Source organism: the organism of the source record quoted next, unplaced genomic scaffold, assembly GCF_019419815.1.
Source record: "Pyrus x bretschneideri cultivar Hongxiangsu unplaced genomic scaffold, Pyrus_bretschneideri_v1 Contig11, whole genome shotgun sequence".
Classification (NCBI taxonomy): Eukaryota; Viridiplantae; Streptophyta; class Magnoliopsida; order Rosales; family Rosaceae; genus Pyrus; species Pyrus x bretschneideri.
In genome coordinates, this window is record NW_025999402.1 from 5097500 (window position 1) to 5117817 (window position 20318).

General features: G+C 37.4%; 3 protein-coding genes and 1 long non-coding RNA gene across 5 annotated transcripts; all 4 read left to right on the forward strand.

Moving 5' to 3' along the window:
- The first annotated feature begins 428 nt into the window (after positions 1–428).
- On the forward strand, positions 429–2471 carry LOC103960187 (probable acetyltransferase TAP2). Its single transcript, XM_048572728.1, has 6 exons — positions 429–579; positions 874–959; positions 1046–1106; positions 1482–1668; positions 1958–2057; positions 2129–2471. The coding sequence occupies exons 1-6, from the start codon at positions 542–544 to the stop codon at positions 2203–2205; spliced, it is 549 nt and encodes a 182-aa protein (XP_048428685.1). The 5' UTR covers positions 429–541; the 3' UTR covers positions 2206–2471.
- Positions 2472–6055: 3584 nt separating this feature from the next.
- Positions 6056–12153, forward strand: LOC103960185 (probable LRR receptor-like serine/threonine-protein kinase At1g06840). Of its 2 annotated transcripts, XM_009372608.3 has the most exons (21): positions 6056–6325; positions 6537–6639; positions 6718–6868; positions 6955–7026; positions 7143–7214; positions 7361–7504; positions 7595–7666; positions 7786–7857; positions 8018–8092; positions 8245–8313; positions 8420–8488; positions 8663–8734; positions 8927–9010; positions 9130–9198; positions 9271–9791; positions 9994–10149; positions 10253–10536; positions 10639–10690; positions 10809–11059; positions 11137–11271; positions 11471–12153. In XM_009372608.3, the coding sequence occupies exons 2-21, from the start codon at positions 6546–6548 to the stop codon at positions 11810–11812; spliced, it is 2856 nt and encodes a 951-aa protein (XP_009370883.2). In that variant the 5' UTR covers positions 6056–6325; positions 6537–6545; the 3' UTR covers positions 11813–12153. The 2 variants fall into 2 exon arrangements, with proteins under 2 accessions (XP_009370883.2, XP_009370884.2); XM_009372609.3 differs by lacking the exon at positions 6056–6325 and having other exon boundaries at positions 6392–6639.
- Positions 12154–12472: 319 nt separating this feature from the next.
- On the forward strand, positions 12473–13761 carry LOC108868151. Its single transcript, XR_001954256.2, has 2 exons — positions 12473–12843; positions 13378–13761. It is a non-coding gene; the product is annotated as an uncharacterized LOC108868151 (long non-coding RNA).
- Positions 13762–14582: 821 nt separating this feature from the next.
- LOC103960184 (putative zinc transporter At3g08650) lies at positions 14583–18597 on the forward strand. Its single transcript, XM_009372606.3, has 6 exons — positions 14583–14858; positions 15461–16101; positions 16569–16853; positions 16969–17097; positions 17258–17355; positions 17511–18597. The coding sequence occupies exons 2-6, from the start codon at positions 15622–15624 to the stop codon at positions 18322–18324; spliced, it is 1806 nt and encodes a 601-aa protein (XP_009370881.1). The 5' UTR covers positions 14583–14858; positions 15461–15621; the 3' UTR covers positions 18325–18597.
- Positions 18598–20318: the final 1721 nt, after the last annotated feature.

Here is a 20318-nt window from a genome sequence, read left to right on the forward strand (position 1 = left end):
CAAATCAATTATTTGTTTATCATATTCGAACACTAATATGGATCAGTGCTGAAGATAAAAAGCCCAAATGAAACCAACCGGCCTTATAAAACTTAAGGGCCTGGTGAAACAATTTGGGCCACGGATACATACGCATTAAAAGCCCTCACCCTAATTTTAACATTTGTAATTTCTCTCCCGCATAATTTTTTCATGAGTAAACGGTTAAAATTTAACTAAATGAGATTGGGTGTGTGAACTGCACACCAATCTTTTGTAAAGCGCTGAGAACAACCCTCATTTTAACATATGACTTGACCTTATTCTTTCGGTGGTGATTTTTAAACGCATAAGAGTGTGTAAAAGGCGAAAAAAAAGTATTTTTATTATTTTTCTAAACTTCAAATAGAAGAATAAAAATATTTTAAAATTTTGATAAAAGGAGATTAAAGGGTGAAGGAGAAAAAGCAAATATATTTGACAATTTTGTGTTTTTAGAGCTTACGGTCACTCACACAGCTCCACAGCAGCAACAAGAAGAAGAAGAAGAAGCAAGAAGACGATGCATACGCTGAGTGCTGCCTGCGCTTCCTATCCTCTGTAAGTTCTTCCCTTCCCACCCATCAGTCAGTCTTTTTGTAATTTCGCTTCAACCCATGTCTGTTTATCGAACTGTCTCTTGGAAAATTTGAAAAATTTGGTAGCTTTGCACTTAATAACTTATTGGTAGGCATATGTATCAAGAAAACAAGATTCTAACGAGCGTTCTTAGTTCGAAAACTGTTTAATTGCACAAAAGAATGTGTTGAAAGTAACCATTTGGGTGTAAAGTTAATTACTTGATGATGGTGGATTGAAGAAAATGATGTACCTTTTCGGCTATGTTCGTGGCAGATGCCGGATTGTTTCGTTTGAATCGTGTCGTCAAGCATCGGATATGTTATTGTTTCCTTGCAATGTGAGAGAGCAGCTTGCCAAAGGTATGTAGTGATTGATGTACACTTGCTCATGTCTGCATAGTGAACCATGATCCAAGTTTCTTTGATTTTTTCTGTATCTTTTGCAGCAAGAAGGATGCATAAGGGATATCGACTCAAGGCTGGCTTTTGGGAATCCATTAAATCCGGGTAATTAAAAATAAAATGAAGTTTAGTCAGGTGAATTGTTTTAGAATCTTGGATTTGCCGTGCCACTTATTGCTCGATTGTTGAAAGACGGGTAAATATGAAGCCATTGATTGGTTTGAGCCCTCAATTAGCAAACTTGTTTAGAAAGTATGTTACTTTATGGATTATGATACTTTTTCGTAGAGTGAGAGTTTATGTTTTGTTGGGCTTCAAAGCTTAAAATGGTGCATCTAAAGGTTGCCTATTGGAAGTATGCTCGTACCACTTCTGCAGTTTTGAAATTGGTACTAATTGAAGTCTAAAACATAAAAAATGAGATATCATCACACGCAGACAGAAAAGTTATGATGGTCGTTAACTCGCTTCTTGTTGCAGTATTTTAAACAACAACACACAAGTAGTTGAACAGCCCTCCATGCTCCCGGAAGAGGAAGAAGAAGAACCTCTGCCTCAAGAATTAGTTCTCATTCAGAAGACTGAACCATATGGAACAGTTGAAGAAATAATATTTTCTTCTGGTGGAGATATTGATGTGTACGATCTTCAAGCCCTTTGTGATAAGGTAATTACGCTGTTGTTGGTGCTTCTTTTGCACATTCTTTTGATAGTGAATACCTTTTGGATTCCCAGTTGTGTATAACTCACTCTTCATAGGTCGGGAGACCACTTATTGTTGGATGCATTTTGCCTGATTGACCTTTTAGTGAAGTTTGGTCTGTGATTCTTTCGTCGTATATGAAATATAATGCTATCTATTTCTCTCTTTATCTATCCAATGGCAACATGTGGAGATAGTATGCTATCTTACATCTACTGGCGAAAGTCAAGCAACTTTAATGTAATTTTTATAGGTAAGTTGGCCTCGGAGGCCGCTGACAAAACTAGCTGCAGCTTTGAAAAATAGCTACTTGGTTGCTTCATTGCATTCAGTTCGGAAATCACCTGGATCAGGTACATAGTGGATAGAGCATTGTTGCCTCCTTTTTCACACAATTGGTGTTGCAGTCTATATTATTTGACAGAAAGGAATGACCAGAAGAAGTTAATTGGCATGGCTCAAGTTACATCAGATCATGCCTTCAATGCCAGAAGAAGTTAATTGATCCCAGCTATCAGGTATGCTTGTACATTGTGTGTTGGACTTAAAGCACTAATCACGTAACATGTTTTCATGATTGTTACCCATGACATCTTTATCGTTCAGGACCAAGGCCTCAGAAAGGCTCTTGTTGAAAAGATGATACAGGCTCTTCTGCGAGGGACATCGGAAACATTTCACTCTTTGCAGATAGTCAGGGTAAAACAACAATTATTTGTAGCGTTTAGTCAATTATAATATCATGCCAGTGTGCTATTTAAGTTCAAGATTGATGAGCTTGTCTGCCATTGCCATACAAGTACCCTTATGTGCACCTTCACGGTGACATCATAAATCGTTTTCCGCCAATGCTACTCTACACCGATGTTCCTTCTCATGACTAGTCGAGTTTTTCACTTCCACCTCAGCTGTTGCCTGCTTTACCATTTTCAAAGGCATCAAAGTTTGGGTTTTTCACTTCTCATTGTCGTTGCAGTTGTAGAGTTCTATCAAAATTTGGGTTTTGAACCGGACCCGGAGGGCATCAAGGGCATGTTTTGCTACCCAAAGTATTAGTTCACACTTCAAAAAGGTCAAGCTCGTAACATGATTGTGCTATGATAAATTGGTTTAGAGAGCAGGTGGTTAATCCGATGTGAAAGTTTGTAATTTCCAAATTTGTGGCTCTATCCCTTTATTTTTACTTTCTGAACTCTCAAGTTGAAAATAAGCAGCTTATGATTGGAACACTCTTTCAAACCTTGACTAGGTGGCTGAATGCCTGGATGGTGAGTTTCCACAATGTCAAGATTCCAGTGTGTTTCTAAGGTAACATTCAATATCTATGTTTAAATTTCCACCTAAATTTTAGAAAATATTTTAAAAAATAATCAGAAGGGAAAAAAAAATATAGTTTTAATGAAACACTCCCGTTACTGTTTATTTTAACAAAAAAAGATATTTTTACTCTAAAAGGTCACTCCTGATACTATTCATTTATAACACCTTTTTGTCATTTTGATTAAAACTCAAAGTCTTCAAGTCGTTTTCATTAGTTTTTTTTTTTAAATACAATAAATTTATAAATTGGTGGAGAGAAAAAAGAGAGATAAACTTTAAACTTGGAAATTGGTGTATAGGGTTCGTTTGGTGCCTGAGATTGGATGACTAACTATATTCAAGGGTGTCGAGAGAATAAATGAAAGAAATTTTGTACGTGTCAAAGATAGAAGATGGATTAGTTGTTAAGGGAATTTATCCCTCCAATACCAGCAAAAAGGGTAGGATTAGACGGAATAAGTTTTGTACTTATCTAATCGCTTTTAATCTCCTCAAAATAAAAAGTCATTCATCTCTCCGTTTAACATACATTGAATTTTATGAGGTATTCACTCCAATTTGATTTTGTAAGGATTTGAAAGGGCATGTTTCCTCAAAAGTAGTAGATTGTGAAGGGTAAAGGTTTTTGTTTTTCACGGCTAATCCCTTCTAATCTCCTCAAAACCCGATAAATTTTTCATTATGATCGGAACACGGGTGTTACATCACGTATTTTTATATAAGTTGTAAGAAATTTTATTTTTTAAGTTATTAACTTTTTAACACACATATTCCATCATTTGTATAATAACACTTGGAGTACTACCCCGTGTTCTTGTCACACTAAAAAATCTCTCATCAAAACAAAAAGCATCGACCTTTTGCATGCAACATACCTTCAACTTTATGAGGTAACCAATCCAATTCACTTTTGTACGGGTTGAGAGTGAGAATTTTCCTTCATGTTCGAACCCTTCCGATCTCCTCAAAACAAAAATTCGATCACCTCCACCATCAACATACCTTAAATTTTACAAGTTCTTCAATCTAATCTAATCTAATCCAATCCAATCCCAGATACCAAACGAATGTATAGGTCACCCAAACAAGTTGGCATCTCTCATTGTACAATCCGAGCCGTGTACAGCTACAAGTTCCATGGGAGGTTGTGCATAAATGCAGGATTCGGATGGGTCATCATGTCACTATGTATTAATGCACAATTTGGAGCTCTTCAAGTTTGTTATCCTTGTAAGAAAGGACAGCAGAAAATTTCAAGATACTTTTGGGGAGGTCGGCTGCCTTTGCAATTAGTGCACCTGGAACCGTCCCATCCACATCTTTTGTTTTTTGGGAGAAATTTTTTATTGTGACAGAAACACGGATGATATACTATGTGTTTTTGTGTAAGTGGTGAGAAATTTTATTTTTTTTAAGTTCTTAACTTTTTATAACACATATGCTATCATTTGTATAGTGACACATGATGTATTATCTTATATGCCGATCACACTGAAAAATTTCTTATTTCTTTTGGGTTTTTATTTCATGTATTTTATTTTGTCAATAAACCCTACAAAATGTCAGCATTGGATTTAGAAACGCTACTGACTGAAAAACATGTGTGTGGACTGTAAGCAAAGCAATTTGAATCTCTCTAAATGCAATTGGATGAAATTATTAAAGAAGTATTTGCTCTCAAACTTATAAAGAGTCATCAATTTTTGACATAAAATTTGACTTTAGACAATTATTCTCTAAACTTTTTTAATTGGTCAATTCATCGCATAATTACTCTCTAAGCTTTTATAATTGACCAATCTCTTCCGAACTTTAATTTTATAATTGTAGAAATGTAATTTTATCCCTAATCTGTTTTTTCTTCTTATTCTCTTCGCTAGTTCACTTTGTATATTTTTGCTTGGATTTTAGGGTTTATGGGGAAAATTAAGGTTAAGAGAGGAAATTGACCAATTATATAAGTTCAGGGGTAATCGACTAAAATTAAAATTCTTGGGGAAATTAGCCAATTTTAAAAGTTCAGTGAAGTAATCAATTAAAATTAAAATTTTAGGATAAAATTGTCAGCTTCTTACAAGTTCCGGCCCCGAGGAGAATCCGCCAATACCTCATTATTAAATGGCAAATGGGGACTTGTCTGTGACTGGAAAGAAAGAATTATAAACTTCTTCTAAAGGCAAATGAATTGGTTGTAATTTTCAACTGCATATAATGAAATTTTAAGGATTGAGAAGAGAAATTTCACTATACTCAGAACAACACGATAATTGTATTTCACGCTAATAACGCATGATTGGATTGAAATAACCACCATCGGTATGAGATACATGGAAGTAGTTCCTCCCAATTGAGGCATGCACCTTGCCAATGTATTCTAATCTTCTGTTTATATTTTTGTGCATTAAAATCTTTTGAGTTATAAACTTATAGCTAGAGTTGTTAGTACAAATGGGTATTTAAAACAATTTTGAGGCCACCAAAATTTTATTAAAAATTCCAGTAATTCTGAAAAAAAAAATATATTTGAAAGTGCTTTCTGAAGAATCACCTATTAGTGTTACGAGTATTTTAAGTTTTTATGTTCAATATAACCATAAGTATTTTTGGTTGTCGTAGGCCATCTTTAGCTGTTTTAAAAAGCAGTCTTAAATAGCCCTTAACATTGAGACTATGCAACCCCAAAGCAGATACAACTTTCAATGTTCATGAGCACTGACATCAAGAACTTATAATTCAAATAGTTTAGAGCATTTACATCCGCCTCCGAATTCACACATTCGATTCTCTCTGCACTTAGCATATAAGCATAAAACAAATAAAACAAATGATTTGAATCTGGTTAGTTGGATATGTGGTGACCACCAACAGCACACAAAAATTAGGTTCGTGGAAATCTTAGGTAATGTTGGTACACAAAAGTCAGCGTCTCCCTTAACGTGGCCTAAATGTGGAAATTGTCTTTGCCTTTACACCCACCAGCCCTAAAGACAAAGCAGACGCCGTCTCATATCTTTATTTGATCCCTTTCACAACTTTGGACTAAAAAAACATTAAACCAAAGAAAACACGAAAACTTACTCCAACTAACTGTGACGATCCACAACGCCAAAATTCAGTGTTGGAATTCATGATCAAGGTTATCATGAAGACAAAGTTATATCAGGACTTCATGTACTTCGTCCTTAGAATCCTCCCCGTTGACTCGGCTTCGATTTCGGAACTGTGTTCCTGTCCCTAAGTACCTGTCTCATAACTCATAGGTCTCAAACGAGTCTCAAAGTCCACCACTCACACTTAATAGGTATGATTTTGTTTTTTAAATCGACATGAAAGCTTTTACTGTTTCTGTTTACCCGAAATTGTGAGCTTGAAACTGTTTCCTTATCTCTTTTTATCTTGTTCTGTTGCATGTTTTTCTAGTTTACTTCTTATGAAAGAAAGTCGAGATTTTTAGGTAATTTGTAGGTTGCAGTTACTTATTTGGAGATTGCTCATTTGGGTTGATTCCATAGGGTATTAGAATGTCGAAGCTGAGAGCTTCTGGATGTGTCATTGCTCTTCTGTGTTCTTGCTTCTTCCTCGTTGTGGTTGCAAAAGTTACAAATCCTTCAGAAGGTGAATTTTCAGTTCTATTGGTGCTACTTTATATTATGCAATTGAAGAGTGTAACTTATGCTTTGTGCCCTTTTGCAGTGAATGTGTTGAGAGCAGTCAAGAGCAGATTAATTGATCCTAGAAATCATCTAAGGAATTGGGACGATGGGGATCCTTGCGAATCTCATTGGACCGGAGTTTTGTGTTTTAATGCTGTTGGGAGTGATGGATACTTGCACCTCCAGGAACTGTATGTATCTGTTTTCATATGCTCAATTGCTTTTAAATAACATAAATGCCGTCTCGCTGAATTTTGGTAATCTTAATTTGGTGCAGCCAACTGCTGAATATGAATCTCTCAGGAACTTTAGCACCTGAGCTTGGCCAACTATCCCAACTTCTGATATTGTGAGTTGTGTCATCTCATAAACCGATCCCTCCCATTCCAATTTTTCGAAGGGTTCCTCTGATTACCTTTAGTTATTTTCTAATTAGATGCCATTTATTTTTCGCTCTGCTGGCAGAGATTTCATGTGGAATGACTTAAGTGGCACTATACCTAAGGAGATTGGAAACATGACATCCTTGACACTCTTGTAAGTTGAGTTCGTGTTGTTTTCTCGACATATTTTTGTACATCCGCCCTTTTTCATATGCATTCATGTAAAGAAATATCACCATATTTCACTGTTTAACCTGTACACAATTTATTATCTTTTTATTGTGATGCATTTGTGTGCAGGCTCTTGAGTGGAAACAAATTATCCGGTTCCTTACCTCCTGAGCTCGGTTATCTTGCAAATTTAAATAGACTACAAGTCGATCAGAACAATATGTCTGGTCCAATTCCAAAATCATTTGCTAACATGAGCAGTGTAAAACATCTGTAAGCACATGTTCAAGCTAAATGATAAATAATGTCAGGTTACGTTTTATGTTTCTCATGTTTGACAGGTTTGTGTATCTTGCTTCGCAGCCACATGAACAACAACTCCTTCAGCGGTCAAATTCCGCCTGAGCTTTCTGAAGCACCCACTCTTCTTCACCTGTGAGTTTTTATATCGTCTTACTTTTGTATAATTTCATTGTGTTGTTTTTGGAAATTGTTCTGTATTTATACTTGTTGACTGAGTCCTAATTGTGTCTATTTGACACGAAATTTTACAGGCTCCTTGATAATAATAACTTGTCAGGATATCTTCCACCAGAATTCTCCAACTTACCAAACCTGCGCATTCTGTACGTCCTAATCCAACTACCGTCTGGATTTTTAATTTGGAGTACACTTGTTTCCTTTTATACAATCTTCATTGGTAATGTTTTTTTCCCTTGACCAGATTTTATTCATCATTGACGGAAATCATTTCTTTCTTTGTATGTCGTTCCTTCCATTTTTCAGTCAATTCGATAACAACAACTTCAAGGGGACTGAGATTCCATCTTCTTATGGAAACCTTTCCAGATTAGCAAAAATGTAAGTTTATGTTATTAGTATCTTGCCTTTCTTTGAATCAGTATTCTGGTTCTCGAGATGCTTTTGGTGCTTTAATTTCGTGTTAGTTATGCATAAATTTGCTCAGAAGGATTGCTGATACCTTCTCTTTTTTCCTATTTCTGGTTTGGCAGAAGTCTTAGGAATTGCAGTTTGCAGGGAGAAATTCCCGATTTTAGCAGGATACCTCACCTTAGTTATCTGTAAGTACAGATATGGTTCAAAGACCTTGAATCGACGCTATAATGCGTTTGTTTACCCTTCAATTTATGCTTCTATTTTCTGACCTTGACTGAGTTCTTGCCACAGAGATCTAAGCCACAATCAACTAAGTGGACGCATACCATCGCCTAGACTTTCTGAAAATGTGACAACAATGTACGTATCTGGCCCGACTAAACTTGTAACTTGTTATAGTCATACTTCCCATTGCTTCATCAGTATGCTAACTTCAAATCAATGCTACATATGAAAATTATAAAATCTTACTAATTGTAATTATCTGTTTGATTTAAAAACTTATCCTGTTAAAATACTTTGTATTTATCACAGCGATCTGTCAGACAACCATCTTAACGGCTCCATACCTGAGAGTTTCTCAGAACTTCCTGCTCTTCAGAAAGTGTAAGACTTTGTTTACTTGCCCAAATCTTTGTTCCATATTTTAAAATGCCGGGTGCATATGGTATTATATCAGATGCTTCGGATATGTCTCTTCAACATTCAAGTGTGATATTCTTATGATTCTACTGGAAGAATATTACCGTGCGGTTATATGAACTCTGGATCTGATTCTTATAATTATTTCTATTACAGATCGCTCGACAACAATTTTTTGACCGGTTCTATCCCTACTATCTGGCAGAACATATCTTTCGGCAGAAAAGCTAGACTTGCACTGTAAGTTCCTTTAGCAAAAGACTAACATAACCATTTGAATTAATTTTATTTGATTTCTTGGAGTGCCTTCCCATTTATATTTTTAGTGTATTTATTTATATGTTAGCTAAATATTGCAGTGATCTTCGGAACAATTCACTCTCTAGCTTATTGGGAGAGCTAAATCTTCCCGCAAATGTCACCTTGAGGTATGAAAATTATTAGCCAAGTTACACCTTGTTTTACTTCTGTAATTTTTTACTTATAGCAGCTTTTCTCAGGCTTGGAGGAAATCCTATCTGCAATAATGTAACAATACCAAACATTGGGCAGTTCTGTCGACCTGAAGCTGGAGACGGGATTTCTGATAACTTGATAAACTCCACTCAACCAATGACCTGCCCTAGTCAAGCATGTCCAACAGACTATTTTTACGAATATGTCCCATCTTGCCCAGTTCCATGCTTTTGTGCATCACCTTTAAGAGTTGAATATCGTCTGAAAAGTCCTAGTTTTTCATATTTTCCTCCTCATATACAGAATTTTGAAATCTACTTAACTCGTTCTCTCAACCTGCGCCCTTATCAATTATCAATTGATTCATTTGTGTGGCAAGAAGGGCCTCGTTTACTGATGCATTTGAAGCTTTTTCCTATGTTCATCAATTCACACTCGAATATATTTAACGTAAGCGAGGTTCAGCGAGTGAGAGGCCTTCTTACATCATGGGAAGTTCCTCTAGTTGATTTCTTTGGACCCTATGAGCTTCTCAACTTCACTCTGCTGGGACCTTATTCGAACAGTACGTATTTTATCCCAAACATCTTCTTTTTTTTCCAAAGTCATCTGGATATTTTGGTTTATTTTGCTATTCGCTTCGCATTGGACTCCCTTATTTGTACGCGTTACTAACTTTGAGAAATTGATTCCTTGGTAGCATGTCATAAGGACGAGAACATGTTTCTTATTCTTGGTTGAGTAACTTATTTATTTCGTTGTTATAGTGATTGTTGACCCGCAAAAGACGAGCATTAGCAAGAGAGCTTTAGCAGGCGTTATAATAGGATGCATCGCTGCTGTTTTCATTATATCTGCAATAGTCATGCTTCTGACCACAAGATGTTTCAAACGCCGTTACCCACCTTCACGGAGACATTCATGTAAGTTCTTAATTGCAATTGATTAAGACCAAATTTTGAAGATGTTATTCCGGTCTGACTATCATCCTAGAAAGTAGAATGAAGTCCTTACCGCTATTTGCAGCCTCAAAGATCTCTATGAGAATTGAAGGTGTAAAGGCGTTCACTTTCGAAGAAATGACAGTAGCTACTGGGAATTTCGATACTTCAACGCAACTTGGACAAGGAGGCTATGGGAAAGTTTACAAAGGTATTTTGTCTGATGGCACAGCCGTAGCCATAAAGCGTGCAGAAGAAGGATCCTTACAGGGTGAAAAGGAGTTCTTGACTGAGATAGGACTGCTATCAAGGCTACACCACCGAAACTTAGTCTCTTTGGTGGGATATTGTGATGAAGAAGAGGAGCAGGTACGAAGCTTGCAGTCATGATCAATTACTCATTGCTATTGCTTGCACTGTTAGTTGCAGCTCCTTTTTTATATGATTTGTTTGTTCTTGTTGCTTGTGCAGATCCTGGTTTACGAGTTCATGCCTAATGGTAACTTACGCAATTGGCTTTGTGGTACGAAAATTTCCAGCATTCCCAGTTTCTTAAATGCCTACTCCTATTTATGTGTGTGTTTTTGGATACTGTATTCCAACATCTCTTCTTAAGTTCTGTATTCGCTATGATATGACAGCTAAAGCCAAGGGAAGTCTGGACTTCACTATGAGGTTACGCATTGCATTAGGTTCTGCTAAAGGCATCCTTTATCTTCATACTGAGGCAAATCCTCCAATATTCCACCGGGATATCAAAGCCAGCAACATACTCTTGGACTCCAACCTTGTGGCTAAAGTGGCGGATTTTGGACTCTCGCGACTTGCGCCTCTGCAGGATGATGCAGGGATCGGGCCTGCTTATGTATCTACGGTTGTGAGAGGAACGCCGGTATGTTAAAATCATGCAAAGCTAATGAGCTCACTGTAGAATTACGAATAACTCTTTTTTTTAATCATACATTGCAGGGTTACCTTGATCCAGAGTATTTCCTGACCAATAAGTTGACAGACAAAAGCGATGTCTATAGCCTAGGAATCGTGTTTCTGGAGCTCCTTACGGGCAATCAGCCAATTTCACACGGCAAAAACATAGTTCGAGAGGTACCTTTGAAACATCACTTCTTTGGGATTTCTGTTGCTAAGATTTTGTCTGATGTAACAAAATGCCTCTGCTTGTATAAATTTCAAACACAAACACTAGTGTTTGGCGTGCTGATACAGATTATGTCTTAGCACACCGAGCACTAATATCTTAGCTGATGCTAATAATCATGAAATTATATTCATTTTTTTTTTTCAGGTGAGTCTGGCTCATCAGGCAGGGCTGGTGTTCTCGATCATAGACAGCAGAATGGGTTCCTATCCATCCGAATGTGTTGAAAGGCTTCTAGATTTGGCCCTCAGATGTTGTAATGAAAAGCAAGACAAGCGGCCTCATATGCCGGAAGTGGTGAGGGAGCTCGAAAACATACTCAAAATCACGCCGGCAACTGACACCATATTTTCACCATCTACTTCCTCGTACAGTGACCAATCACCAACCTCATCGTCCTTATTGGCTGGAGACCGATCCTACACGTCCTCCAGCCTGGCAGGAAGTGATCTAACCAGTGGTGCTGTCCCAACCATAGTGCCTCGATGAATAAAAACTCCCCTCGCACGCTGGTCAAGTGACGCTGCACATATTGGTGGTACGCAAAGAAGTAGAGCCTCAAGAGTCTCGTATATGTTTGAACGTACGGTGCTTCCTTCGTTTTGAATAAAGCTCCTTCTCCGACGATGACGACGACGACTACGACAACAAAAACACGAGTTTCGGGTGTTTCTTTTAACCCTTGTCTCTGTTTATCGGGACGTAGAAACAAAAGCAACATGGTCTTGTGCTAGTGTAGTAACAGAAGAACGGTCATTTCTCTGCTTGTTTTGCACGCCAGCCAGTGTTCACCAAGACAAATATAGCTATAGGCAAAAAGTGCACTCTCTTGCCCTTGTTTTTGTACCACTAACACTCTGAAAATAGGTGTATTTAATTGAGAATTTGAGATATTTTAATGATTTTATAAATGCATGAATTTTTATGGAATTTAATTGATTTGTAGAAATTTCATATAAAATTTTAATTCAATTCCCTCAAAATCTTATGGGAAGATGTGAGATTTATAGATGCTTAAAATACATTACAAAATCTCTCAAATTCCTTCTAATTTCTCAACTTTCCAGATTCTTTAAAATCAATTACTATTTGAATATACAAATATTATAAATTTTTTTAAAATCATAATTGAATATATCCGAGTTCAAACCTTCGAACCAACAAATTCAATTTCGCAATCTCTCGCGCCTGATCTAAACCCTCAGAACAAAAACTCGATTTCAAATACCAAGCGGCTACGTTTTGGGTACTGGAATTCGCGCGAGTTGTTTCCGGCCGGACGCAAGTGCACCGTCTCACCTCTCAAAGGCCGATCTTTCTCAAAACCGCCGTTAGAGCTTCAAACCCGAGCGCTGCCGCCAAGTCTTCTTCTCCGGGACTCTACTCCGCCAGGCAGTACGAACTCACGATTCCCAACGTCGACTTGGTTCTAGAGGACGTCCGCCCCTATCTCATGGCCGATGACGGTAACGTCGATGTTGTCTCCATTGAAGACGGTGTCGTTTCACTCAAGCTGGAAGGTGGGTTTGATTTAAGTCTGTTTTTGTTCCTATGAATTTTTTTGAGAAATTATAACAATTGGGGAAAATATAGGTAATTGTGTGAATTGCAGTCCAAACCTGAACTAATTTAGTCCTACATCTACAAATCTATTTGTAATTAGTGACTGCTAATCAGATGAATTAGGTAAATTATGAATCCTTTAAAATAAAATTAACATGCTCAGTCTCTATTTTGTGTTTGGTCATAATAATTTGTCGTTACGGTAAGATTAATGATTCAATGAGGTTGTGTTTAATCTTTTTTTTTTTTTGAGTTTATATTAAAGGGTTGAGCTTGATGGCTTAACTCTTTTCTTTTTTGTCTTTCCTTGGCTGCATTCTGTGTAAAGTTCAAATGGGTTCTTCAATTTTTTTATTTTTTATTTTTTTAGAGTTTTCTTGGGTAAAGTTTGGTATTTTATGATGATTTCTCATCTGGGTTTCCGAATATGAGTTTTTAGATGCTTTTCTTTGTCTTTTTCTAATTTTTAAATTTATTTTTTTGCTATTTAGTGTGAGAAAATGACTTCAAAATTGGATTTTTCAATGTCTGGGCAAAGAAAAACAGGAAAAGAACACCAATGGTGGTGATGATGGAGAAACCCTTCTTTGCAGTGGAAATCAACGGTCCATGCGTCAGCATTCAGCCCAGTTTATAAGAGTAGGGGTCAAAGTGAAAACCAGTGACATGGGGATTTGTTTAATTTTGTCAAGTTTTGTATTGAGGTAAAACTCCTCTCATATAACATAGTTTTAAATACTGATTAGTATATCTGTAAAGAGGATTGTGAGTATGGTTGTATATATGAAGTAGTAGAATTGGAAACATTGTTGTAAACCCGCATCATCGCGCGGCTTTTTTGCTTGTGTTTTCTAGAGAGTAATTAATTTGACGATGGTTAAATTTTTTTAACAAACGATATTATCTATATTAAAGGAAAGGGGATGATGTACACTAAGGAAAAGGGATGAGCTAAGCCTTACAATGAGCTAACAATAATGTGGTTCAAATTCACCTTTAGCGAGAATCGAACCTAAGACCTCTCATTTATAAATGAAAAAGAATACCATTAGATCATGGTACTAAGTGGCCAAAAAAAAAAAAAAACAAAAAAAGGGTTCAATTACATGTTTTATTTGTGTGTACTTGTTATTTTCCTCCAAATCCACTAACCGTACCACATAGAAGTTTGGAGATGGATCTCGCATTGCTACTTTAGCAGATAACAAATTGATTAGACGATGAAGTTAACGGAGTTTGTAAGTTTGTTGAATGTCAAAACTTTAAATGCAACGTAAGAAAATTAAAACCTACACCCATAACATAACTAAATCTAAATCTACTACTTAGCCCAAAAGGGACTACTCTAAATACATGTTTTGGCAAAAAGAATTTGAGAAAGCTAAGGGAATTATTTTAAAAATGAGATTCTCTATAGACTTTCGGTCCTCGGTCATCATATTTTTTGTATAATATTTATATTATTAGTAGAAGAATTGACATTAAATTATAACGTGACAGATAATTTATACATAATCCTGAATCTCACTTAAAGAGTCACTCTAGCATTCGTCAAGAAATTTTACTATTTTTGTGTCTATGTTCTGAGTCCCTGGTTTTGGGCAAAACCAACGTGCTGAGTCCTCTGACGTGACCCACAAAATTGAATAAAATTCCAATAAAGTCCCGCTATTTTTTCTTTGTGCTATTAAATCCAAATCCCACCCAATGAGTGGACCACCAATTTACTCCCACAACTCCAAGACGTTGAATTTGAATTTGTTTCATTATCCCCGAATTCGACGTTGCCTTACTTATTTAATCAAATAATTTAATTTAATTTCGAAGCCAAACTCGACGGAAGGGGTTCATTCCCAGGAAACCTTTTCTGTCGCCGTCTGAATTGCGGTTGACTGACGTCTCAGTCAAGCCCCCGCGCTCTGCTCCTTTTCTTCCTTCCTTCCTTCCTTCCTGGGCCTCTTTTGCTCTATCGGTAAGCTTTTTGATTTCTCCATTTCCTTAATCTGATTCCCAATTTTGAATCTAGGGTTCTTATATTTTGTTTGATTGCTGTGATTTCGTCAGAAGGAGAGGAATTTGGTGAAATTTCGGAAGAGGGTACTTTGATGAATTCCTTAATTTCAAAACTAAGGCCCTTAATTGTTGTTTGTTTATTGTTTTGGGCATTGACACTAAGGATGCTTGAATAGTTTGAACTTCCTTTAGTAATTTCTGTAGTTTTAAAGTTCGATCATCGATTGGATTCTGTATTATCACATTGTTTGTGAAGGTGGTGTGGGCTATATATCTCTGACCTTGTGATGATCTCCAAAGCCAACGTCCTCTACTGAGGCCTTAAATTTTCGGGTTTCATTAGGAATTTTGTAATGTTTGTCAGTGAAGGTTCATCTTTTGTGTGTTATTTAGTGCTAAACTAATCAGTAATTTACGTATTTTAGGAGATTTTTTTTTGGTTTAATTGTGAGCTATAGTTTCACAACAAAATTCGGATCAAAGTGTGTTTTTAGTGTGTGACTGAGGAATGTGGAAGTGTTATTGCATTACTAGTGTAGTGATGCCTTTGGCAATCTGCAGGGTTGACCACAAGGCACACATCAAGCTAGGAATGGTGTCTTTGTAATTGCTACGCTATCACGGAGAAGTGGCATCGGATGGTTCAATAGAGCCCAGTATTTCTGATTGCATTCAAGAGAAGAATACAGGCGGAATCTCTTAATATCCTGAAGGCTGAAGTTATGACCTTCACATTTAGAAAAGTTCTATTATTTTCGCTGTTCTCCCTAGTTCTCTTTGGGTACACTACATCAGAGATTGAAAATGAAGTGACGCAAAAGCTGAGATCTGCTCCACACAAAAATGTGAGAAGTAATGTTATTGATGGCACTGGTCAGGAGAATGCCATAAATTTTGAGGTTTCAAATAATGGACTGGGTGAGGTGAAGAGCGCAAACAGCAAAGTCTCAGTCTCTACTGTTGCGTTATTTACGTTGGCAATGGCTGCTGCCACAGGTTTAGGTGCAGTTCCATTCTTCTTTGTTGAGCTTGATCCACAATGGGCGGGATTATGCAATGGGATGGCTGCTGGTGTAATGTTGGCTGCAAGCTTTGATCTTGTACAGGAAGGACAAGGCCATGGTGCACAAAGCCATGGTGCTGGGAACTGGGTTGTTGTTGGGCTTTTAGCTGGGGGCCTTTTTATTTGGCTATGCAAGCAGGTATTGAATTGGATCCTTTATTTCCTCCGTCGTTTATGTCTTTTCCATTTTGGTAGATGTAGTTGCTTCTTCCCTTTATACCAAATTTGGTTCCTGTTTCATAGAATTCACATTTCAATTGCATTTTGCCAAGATGTTTATTCTCAGTGTTAACATGTGTGATTACTTTCTGAACCAGTAGTATTATCTATTTAAAAGTAAAAAACAAAAAATTATAGATTTTTTGGTGCCAAATGCAACATCTCAAGAAATTTGAATAAATATGCCTAAGCTGTCACAGTCCGTAAACATTCCTTTCACTTATTTATCATTTTACGGGGGAGGACAAGCATGTTGAAAAATGGTAAGATGTTTTCTAGGCTTTCAATTTTCAGATTTTATCAATTAAAGGGCTTATCTTTTACATAATGCTAGAATGCAACAAGCTCTCATTATGTTTTACATCGTTATATTATATCTGGTTTCAGTTTCTTGAGCAATACGGAGAAGTTAGTATGTTAGACATCAAAGGTGCAGATGCAACTAAAGTTGTTCTTGTGATTGGAATAATGACTCTTCATTCATTTGGGGAGGGCTCTGGTGTTGGGGTTTCCTTTGCTGGCTCAAAGGGTTTCACTCAGGGCCTTTTGGTTACTTTGGCTATTGCTGTGCACAATATACCAGAAGGCTTAGCTGTGAGTATGGTGCTTGCATCCAGGGGTGTTTCTCCGCAGAATGCCATGTTATGGAGCATAATTACATCATTACCACAGGTAGCTTGTTAGTTTTTAAAATTCGGGGCAATTGAGAATATCTAACCAACTTTGGGTGAATCGCATGTTGTGCCTCTTAACTTAATGGTCTCCTACACATATATTGTTGTTGCAGCCCCTTGTAGCAGTTCCTTCATTCATATGCGCTGATGCATTTAGCAAGTTCCTTCCTTTCTGTACGGGCTTTGCTGCTGGATGTATGATCTGGATGGTTGTTGCGGAGGTGCTTCCTGATGCATTTAAGGTAAAATTCCTCACGAGACTTCTTTATGCTGGTTGTTTCTTCACTTGCTTATATCATTTGCTGTAGACTTTTGAAACCTTTTCTATTTACATTATCAAAGCTCCGCAAGGTTATATTTTCCATTTTTAACAAAGTAGCTTCTTTTGTGTTGTGCTTGTAGGAAGCCTGTCCATCACAGGTTGCGTCAGCAGCTACTCTCTCTGTTGCATTCATGGAAGCTCTTAGCACTCTTTTTCAGAATTTCACCCATGATTACAAGTGAGTACATTTAATGTTGAGGGAAATCGTGTCACTTTTGTTTTGTAGTTTAGACTTTGTGTCCTCTTTTTCGTACATGCTTTTTTCACATACAGAATGTACTTTTCACCTGACCTTCGGAAGTGCTCTTATCTTTGACATGTTCTGTGTTGCAGCTCAGAGGATGCTTCTGGCTTTTTTGTGTCATTACTTTTTGGTCTTGGACCATTGCTCGGTGGCACTGTTCTTGTCGCCTTTGCATTAGCTTTCCATCTTCAGCATGCTCTTCTGATGGGTGCAGCATCTGGCATTGCCTTTGTCCTTGGTGCCTGGAGACCATTGCAGCTACTTTTTTCGTTAAAGATGGGATTTCTATCTGCTATATTTCTGCTTGCAATGGGAGCTGGATCCGTCCATATTTTGAGCTCTAGTATTCTGAAGCTCACAGGTCGCAAAAAAACTTCGGTTCATAACTTACCCACAGCAAATGGTTTTCCAGTGAGCATTCACACCCTCCAGGCATTCTTGTCATGTGGAGCAGTTGCCTTTCATGCTTTGGCTGAAGGGCTTGCACTAGGGGTTGCTGCACCAAAAGCTTATGGACTTGGGCGACACATGGTCCTTCCTGTCTCCCTACATGGACTCCCTCGGGGTGCAGCTGTGGCTAGCTGCATATTTGGGGCTACTGATAACTGGCATGCAGCCCTTGTGGCGGCTGCTTTAATTGGATTCGTGGGTCCAATATCTGCAATAGGAGCAATACTCGCAGGAATTGATTATAGCGGATTAGACCATGTGATGGTTTTTGCTTGTGGGGGGCTGCTCCCGAGTTTTGCAAAAGTAGTGAAGAGAGCGGTGAAGTTGGATACACGTAAAAGTAGCTGTGGGATTCTGATTGGTGTGGGGTTTGCAACTCTGTGTCTGACTTGCACGAAGTTGGTGTGCTTGCACACACCTTATTGCAATTCTGCACCAGAGGCCGTCAGATGAGATCGTGCTGCAGTTCATGCAATGTAACTTCTTAGGTTAAAGAACATCATCCATGCTCCATAGCATACGAGTTCGGCACCTCTGCTTCGGAGAAGTATACTGTTGAAAAATTGGAGAGATGCTGAGAGGCCGGAATAGTGGCTGACATCAAAGGAAGGATTAGAGAAGGTTTTGCGTGATAGCGGAGCTCGTCTCGTCTTGTACAAACATTAGAAAATAAATTTATGTTACAGAAAAGAAATGAGAAGGTTGAAGCTGAATTTTTATCTTTAAGCAGTTATTGTTCAGACAGCTGATTTGAAACAACGGAAGCAACGGCCGTTGTGTCCATCGCTCTAATCATTTTTTTTAACAAAGCGATATTCCGAATTACTATAATCTATGTCGGTGGAAAGAGATTGGCACACTGCTTCGGTGGCTCCAAACTTAAATCTTTGTTACTGTGGAAAAGACAAAAGTGCTAAGACTCACTCCAATGATGGGCTATGGGCTAAATTTCCTCCCAAACTCAGTCCAACCTAAGGGGAAACTTTGGGCTAAAAGCTAAATGGGGAAACGAGGCCCCATTGTGGGTGTGGGCCCCATTGAAATTTAGCTCAAAAGTGGGTGTGGGCCCCATTGAAATGTTTGCTTTTTAGCGTTTGGGCACCAAACGCAGCCCAACCCAACCCCCAACACACCTAATGTGCGAGCCTTCCGACCGCGAGGGACCCACCCACGTGGGCCTGTCGGCCACGTTCTGCCTTGCATCCAACAATTGTGATCATCAGGCCGTTGGTTAATCCAACGGCCTAGATTCAAATTTTTGTTTTTGTTTTTATATTTATATATTATTGAATCCAACGGCTGAGATCGAATATTATCAAATCTAACGGTAAAAAAAAAAGATTGGTGAAAATTTGGTGTTGAACGGTTGGTGAATTGAAAGTAGCCTAGGGTTGAAAGATTGGTGAAAGTTGAAGGTTTGCTTTGTGGAAAATTTAGTGATTTTTCAATATTTATCGGAATTAAAATTTTTTAAGATTAAAATGTTAATAAAATTAATTTACAATAGTCTACATACTTATTTATTTTTTTTAAAATTTAATTTAAGAAAAAAATAGCCTAAGTTTATTCTTTAATAATCTCAGGCTAAAATTTTATACTATAATGGTTGGAGCAGAAAAACTGTTTCTTGACTAAAAGTTAAATTTTTCTAGCTAAAAAATTTGGTTTTTAACCCAACTATTAAAGATGGTCTAAGAAAAGAAATCTGAAGGGGGGCCAAATGCGGGTCGATATGTCGTTTAGTATTTTACCAATAATTAGGTGAAGTGGACACACACACACCTACCACATTCAGAACGACACCACAAATCCTGTTTTCTTTGGCCGGCAAGATAGTCAACAAATCTATCCTGATTTAGAAGATCCATTTCGCGCTGCCTAACCCAGGAAAAAAAACAAACAAAACAAAAACAAAAACTTCACCATCCATCAAGAGCACTGTTTCATTTCATGCGAAATTGTCTAAATGTAACTAAGAAAATACAAAATGCATCCATTTTTCTTGGAACTCAAACTCAACAACTCAAATGCGTGTGATTTAACGCTCTTAGAACAAAATATACGTGAGCTTGGTCAATTGACCAGAACAGTATACTCGTTTCCTTGTAGTCAAGTATTAAATCTCTTGAGGGTTTAAGGTTTAGGACGAACAAAAATTGCAAACCTTAATTTTAAAATGTGATAAAAAATAAAATTTCTTTTTTAAAAATCGAATTACGTGAGTTAACTTGAATTTTTAAATGTGATAAAAAATGAAAGAAAAAAAACATTCTCTTTTTAAGAAAACGAATTACGGGAGTTAGGTTAATCAACTAAGGCAGTGTCTGTGCCACTAAGTTCATATCCACTCTCAAGCCCAAGTTCACATCCCCCTGGTCGCTGGTAGATTAAAGTAGTTTAGAACAGATTAGAGTAGTTTAGAACATAGATCGAGGAAAAAGAATTGC

Coding starts and splice junctions, on each gene's coding strand:
- LOC103960187 (XM_048572728.1), top strand. CDS start 542: ATGCATACGCTGAGTGCTGCCTGCGCTTCCTATCCTCT. Junction 1,107..1,481: donor TGGGAATCCATTAAATCCGG/GTAATTAAAAAT, acceptor TTCTTGTTGCAG/TATTTTAAACAACAACACAC. Junction 2,058..2,128: donor TCGGAAATCACCTGGATCAG/GTACATAGTGGA, acceptor ATTATTTGACAG/AAAGGAATGACCAGAAGAAG.
- LOC103960185 (XM_009372608.3), top strand. CDS start 6,546: ATGTCGAAGCTGAGAGCTTCTGGATGTGTCATTGCTCTTCTGTGTTCT. Junction 10,537..10,638: donor GTGATGAAGAAGAGGAGCAG/GTACGAAGCTTG, acceptor TTGCTTGTGCAG/ATCCTGGTTTACGAGTTCAT. Junction 11,060..11,136: donor CGGTTGTGAGAGGAACGCCG/GTATGTTAAAAT, acceptor CATACATTGCAG/GGTTACCTTGATCCAGAGTA.
- LOC103960184 (XM_009372606.3), top strand. CDS start 15,622: ATGACCTTCACATTTAGAAAAGTTCTATTATTTTCGCTGTTCTCCCTA. Junction 16,854..16,968: donor TAATTACATCATTACCACAG/GTAGCTTGTTAG, acceptor TTGTTGTTGCAG/CCCCTTGTAGCAGTTCCTTC. Junction 17,098..17,257: donor TGCTTCCTGATGCATTTAAG/GTAAAATTCCTC, acceptor TTGTGCTTGTAG/GAAGCCTGTCCATCACAGGT.